Source organism: Coregonus lavaretus (genome assembly GCF_964263955.1).
Source record: "Coregonus lavaretus genome assembly, contig: HAP1_SCAFFOLD_897, whole genome shotgun sequence".
In the NCBI taxonomy this organism is placed as follows: domain Eukaryota; kingdom Metazoa; phylum Chordata; class Actinopteri; order Salmoniformes; family Salmonidae; genus Coregonus; species Coregonus lavaretus.
In genome coordinates this window covers 151,690-157,500 of record NW_028158096.1, presented here as the reverse complement: position 1 = coordinate 157,500, position 5,811 = coordinate 151,690, and the positions used below count along the sequence as shown (strand labels likewise).

Below are 5,811 nucleotides of genomic sequence, written 5' to 3'. Positions count from 1 at the left end.
CAGAGAGAACAGTCTATGACTAGGGTGGCTGGAGTCTTTGACAATTTGTAGGGCCTTCCTCTGACACCGCCTGGTATAGAGGTCCTGGATGGCAGGAAGCTTGGCCCCAGTGATGTACTGGGCCGTACGCACTACCCACCTGTAGTGCCTTGCGGTCGGAAGCCGAGCAGTTGCCATACCAGGCGGTGATGCAACAAGTCAGGATGCTCTCGATGGTGCAGCTGTAGAACTTTTTGAGGATCTTCTTTTTTTCTTTAAGCAATGGCTTTTTTCTGGCCACTCTTATGTAAAGCCCAGCTCTGTGGAGTGTACGGCTTAAAGTGGTCCTATGGACAGATACTCCAATCTCCGCTGTGGAGCTTTGCAGCTCCTTCAGGGTTATCTTTGGTCTCTTTGTTGCCTCTCTGATTAATGCACTCCTTGCCTGGTCTGTGAGTTTTGGTGGGCGGCCCTCTCTTGGCAGGTTTGTTGTGGTGCCATATTCTTTCCATTGTTTAATAATGGATTTAATGGTGCTCCGTGGGATGTTCAAAGTTTCAGATATTTTTTTTTAAACCAACCCTGATCTGTACTTCTCCACAACTTTGTCCCTAACCTGTTTGGAGAGCTCCTTGGTCTTCACGGTGCCGCTTGCTTGGTGGTGCCCCTTGCTTAGTGGTGTTGCAGACTCTGGGGCCTTTCAGAACAGGTGTATATATACTGAGATCATGTGACACTTTGATTGCACACAGGTGGACTTTATTTAACTCATTATGTGACTTCTGAAGGTAATTGGTTGCACCAGATCTTATTTAGGGGCTTCATAGCAAAGGGGGTGAATACATATGCAGGCACCACTTTTGCGTAATTTAGTTTTTAGAATTGTTTGAAACAAGTTATTTGTTTCATTTCACTTCACCAATTTGGACTATTTTGTGTATGTCCATTACATGAAATCCAAATAAAAATCCATTTAAATTACAGGTTGTACTGCAACAAAATAGGAAAAACACCAAGGGGGATGAATACTTTTGCAAGGCACTGTAGCTCGTCTGGTACGCTCGTGTCACTGGGCAGCTCGCGGCTGTGCTTCCCTTTGTAGTCTGTAATAGTTTGCAAGCCCTGCCACATCCGACGAGCATCGGAGCCGATGTAGTACGATTCAATCTTAGTCCTGTATTGACTCTTTGCCTGTTTGATGGTTCGTCGGAGGGCATAGCGGGATTTCTTATAAGCGTCCGAGTTAGAGTCCCGCTCCTTGAAAGCGGCAGCTCTACCATTTAGCTCAGTGCAGATGTTGCCTGTAATCCATGGCTTCTGGTTGGGGTATGTACGTACGATCACTGTGGGGATGACGTCATCGATGCACTTATTGATGAAGCCAGTGACTGATGTGGTGTACTCCTCAATGCCATCGGAAAAATCCTGGGAACATATTCCAGTCTGTGCTAGCATAACAGTCCTGTAGCTTAACATCTGCGTCATCTGACCACTTCCTTATTATCCGAGTCACTGGTGCTTCCTGCTTTATTTTTTGCTTATATGCAGGAATCAGGAGGATAGAATTATGGTCAGATTTGCCAAATGGAGGGCGAGGGAGAGCTTTGTACGCGTCTCTGTGTGTGGAGTTCAGGTGGTCTAGAGTTTTTTTTCCTCTGGTTGCACATTTAACATGCTGGTAGAAATGAGGTAGAACGGATTTAAGTTTCCCCACATTAAAGTCCCCGGCCACTAGGAGCGCTGCCTCTGGATAAGCGTCATCCCTCTGTTCCTTGGCACCACACCTCCATCCCTACTCCCTCGCTCTCTACCTCTCCTGCTTATTCTGCCTGTGTTGTTTGTCCCCAGCACCAACTCAGCCTGTGTCTCTCTCTGTGCACACGTAGCCAAACACATGGACCAGTCACTCACCTGTATCCATGCAGGATATGTTGTCAGTCAACACACCCAAAAGAACACACACACACACACAATTCCAATATAACAATGTCACCCTATTATAATAGAGAGCACACACCTGGTAGAGTTTGATGATATGGGGGTGGTTAAGCAGCTTCATGATCTGGACCTCTCTGTAGATCTTCTCTAGGTTGGACGGGTTTAGTCTGGTCTTGTCAATTATCTTTATGGCCACCTGGCAGTGGACAACCAACCAACACAGCAAACTGTAAAAACACTGGTATCTAGGTCTACTATATCTAGGACAAATGCAATATGAGAGGCTGATATGATTCTATCAATTTTTTTATTTTTAGTTCAGTCTGTGTGATTTTGAAATGAATAAAATATTATATGAAACCATTGTTAATAAAAGAGCAGGGATGCTGACCTGTGTTCTGGTGACTTTGTGCCTTGCCAGTTTGACCACAGCGAAGTTTCCTTTCCCCAGCGTGCGGATGATCTCGTAGAAGCCGACCTGTAGAGGCCTTCCATGAGTATGGTTGGGCTGGGCCCCCGGGCTGCTCTCCGTTATGATCACCATGATGCCCGACTGATTAATGTATTCCAAAGGATAGGATTAAAATTGTGTGTAGTTGGCTATCTGCGATGCAAAAGACAAAATTGTAAATATCAAATACACATAAGCCTATGCATAATGACATTCTTATTTTTTTATTTTTTTATTGTAGGCCTATTATTAGTGTGTTATCAATTGTTAATGCATTACATTATCAATGTATTATTATAATTAATGATAATAACGTTATAAAATATAGGCCTAATCATTAGGCTACACTTTTAGCTAGGCGTAGCCTATTCGTGCTCATCCACAATTAAGATTCTGAATTAACATTTGCATTGCATCATGATGACGCAGAAAATAATTAAATATAGACCACATCCCTTCACATCTGTCAAATCTTTACAAGCTTGCACTAAATTTAATTAGCCTACTGCACTAAACATATAGCTTATTAATTACATTTAATAAGCGCCGGATTCAAGCTACAAACATGCCAAAATGTGAGAAGTCAATGGATAATAGACATGTAGGCCTTTATAACACAACACACAATACAAAATTGTTATGTGTTAAAGTAAAAAAATTAATTGCAGCTCGGGGCATATAGGCTGCCTGAATCAGAGACAAATAAAACAATAAAAGGTCTAAATAAATAAACAACTATAAAAATAAAATAAAATAAAATATTATACATGTCCATTATAGAACCACCTTGAACTGTAAGCCAGTGATTTCCAAACAATCATAAGAGCATTATAGTGTCTTACCGTATTGGATGTCGGTACACCTCTCACAGTTCAATCCGTTGTCATAGGCAGCTAAACAAGTCATTCCATAAGGATATTGTATTTGCTGTAAATACGAGAAAAGTATAATAAAACAACATAGAACTTTTTATTTTTTATTTATTTTAACGAAATATGTACAGAAATGTACAGTACTGTGTGCCAGTCGTATCAGTAAGAACTATTTACAGGGTGACTTGGCCGGTCACATAATCGGCTACTGCACTGCACTGCTCCTTCTGCATGTGCGCTCCTCTGGAATGCGGACAGCCGCAGCGTTCATATGGAAACTCCTCCTCTCGCGCTCCTATAACAAATTGATACCATCTCATTAACGTCACACCCGCGTCAGAGCTTCGAGTGGGGCGCAAGGCTGGGCGCGAGCGCAAAGCTGAAGTTGCTGGGCAACCGTGCGGCTTGGCGCGCGGTGACGCGAGTGCTGATGGAGAGGTTGCTTGGAGACGGGGACGGTGACGTCAGTCTCGGCGATGTGTCACCACGTGATGTTTCCTCCCAAGCTGTTGATGCATAGCAGAGCCCGAGTTGGCGCTCGCTCATCCCAGCGTTTACATGCGCTCCCTCGACTTTCAAGTTGCCTTTCCTCTCCTTACTTTGGGGGAAAAAGTGAAACCAAAAATGGTTCTTAATCATTATGAACCTTTTTAAACTGCATGGATGGCATGTCAATTCTATTCTATATTCTATTCTATTAATATACTAAATTAAACAAAAAGTGAAAGAAACTGTATTATGAAACTAAGATAACTTATATAAAGTATGATGGAAAAAAATATTTGGAGTACTTTAAATGAAATTGTGGGCAGAAAGACTAATTCAACTCCATCTTTCATTGAATCAGAAGGCTCATTCATCACAAAACCTTTTGATATTGCCAATTATTTTTATGACTATTTCATTGGCAAAGTGGGAAAACTCAGACATGAAATGCCAACAACAAACTGTGTCATCATATTCATGCATTAAATAGCTAATAATAATTTAAAAAACATTACAATTTTGAATTATGTAAAGTTAGTATGGGAGAGGTGTTGTCCTTCAATAATGAGAAACCACCTGGTATTGACAACTTAGATAGGAAGCTACTGAGGATGGTAATGTATTGCCACTCCTGTTTGTCATATCTTTAATCTGAGCCTGGAGAAAAGTGTTTGTCCTCAGACCTGCAGGGAAGCTAAAGTCATTCCGCAACCCAAGAATAGTAAAGCATCCTTTAATGGTTTTAACAGCAGATCAATCAGCTTGCTGCCGGCTCTTAGCAAACTTTTGGAAAATTGTGTTTGACCAGATACAATGCTATTTATCTGTAAACAATTTAACAACAGACTTTCAGCATGCTTATAGAGAAGGGCATTCAACATGTAGCACTGACAGAAATGACTGATGATTGGCTGAAATAAATTGATAATAAAAAGATTGTGAGAGCTGTATTGTTAGACTTTTGTGCAGCCGTTATTGGAAAAACGTTTGTGTGTTTTGGTTTTACATCCTCTACCATATAATGGGTTGAGATCTATCTATCGAATAGAACATAGAGGGTCTTTTTTAATGGAAGCTTCTCTAATGTAAAACATGTAAAGTCTGGTATTCCGCAAGGCAGCTGTTTTGGTCCTTTACTGGCTTGATATTAACCTGTTTATCCACTTGTCCTTCAGACAAGGAGGTGACTGAACATTTTATTGTGTTGTTTGATGCAAGAAACCACTTAAAAAAATTAAATGCAATATTATTCCCATACCATTATTACAGAGAATCAGACAAATTATTCTACCCTCTGCCTATTGGTTACTTAGCTTATTCAAATCTGTCTCAAAATACAACACTGCCCCTTTAAGACAAAAAAAAAGCTCTTTAGCTGACTCACTTTTTAAAGATGGCTAGAAATGTACACGTTTTCTGCTCTTGTAGGAAGCAATCACTCCCACATTGCTGACTACAAATTAGTTATAACTGGGCTAATAACTCACTAACTAGCAAAGAATATGAACAAATGTGAACACTTGGCTACATGCAGCTCTCACTTTGATCTCAAAACAAGGCCATAATAATCGTGCTGTAAAACTGTCCAGTTCAAAGTTAATAGCACAAATCCATATATGGCAATGGTCTATTTGCATATAGGCCTACTGCAGCTCTGATTGGATATGGCATACCGGGCTGTGTAGAGAATGGGCCTGAGTCCTGCCTGTCAATGCAATAGAATCCTACTCTGATGCGCTCTGCCTACAACAAAATCTCTTGCATAGTTTGTTTTGTTTCGGTATGTTGCATTGAAAGTGGCTAATATTGCATTGATTCGATCACAATTTCCACAGTAAAGGGACACGTTGACAGTGTTAACTAACAGGGAAAACTCTAGAAAGTTGAGTGAAGTTCAATCTGGTGCTTCTCTGCCCCGGCTGATACTTCTTCTGTGCGGCAGTCTCGGCTCCGCATGCTCGCAGCTGAGAGGGAACATTGGTGGCTAGTTATAAAGTAGACTGAACATATCTAAAACTAAACCATTGTATTTGGTACAAATAATTCCCTAAGTTCTAAACCTCAGCTAAATCTGGTAATGAATGA

At 41.0% G+C, this 5,811-nt stretch overlaps 1 protein-coding gene across 1 annotated transcript in view; it reads right to left on the bottom strand.

The window, feature by feature from the left end:
• LOC311124443 (serine/threonine-protein kinase SIK2-like) overlaps window positions 1-3,295 on the bottom strand; it is a 17,347-nt gene extending 14,052 nt beyond the window's left edge. The window contains exons 1-3 of the mRNA XM_084198591.1: window positions 3,211-3,295; window positions 2,309-2,521; window positions 1,997-2,113 (exon numbers count right to left, since the gene is read on the bottom strand). Coding sequence (XP_084054717.1) covers window positions 1,997-2,113; window positions 2,309-2,461 — 270 coding nt within the window. The 5' untranslated portion in view covers window positions 2,462-2,521; window positions 3,211-3,295. The remainder of the gene's footprint in view (window positions 1-1,996; window positions 2,114-2,308; window positions 2,522-3,210) is intronic.
• Between the last annotated feature and the right edge of the window lie 2,516 nt (window positions 3,296-5,811).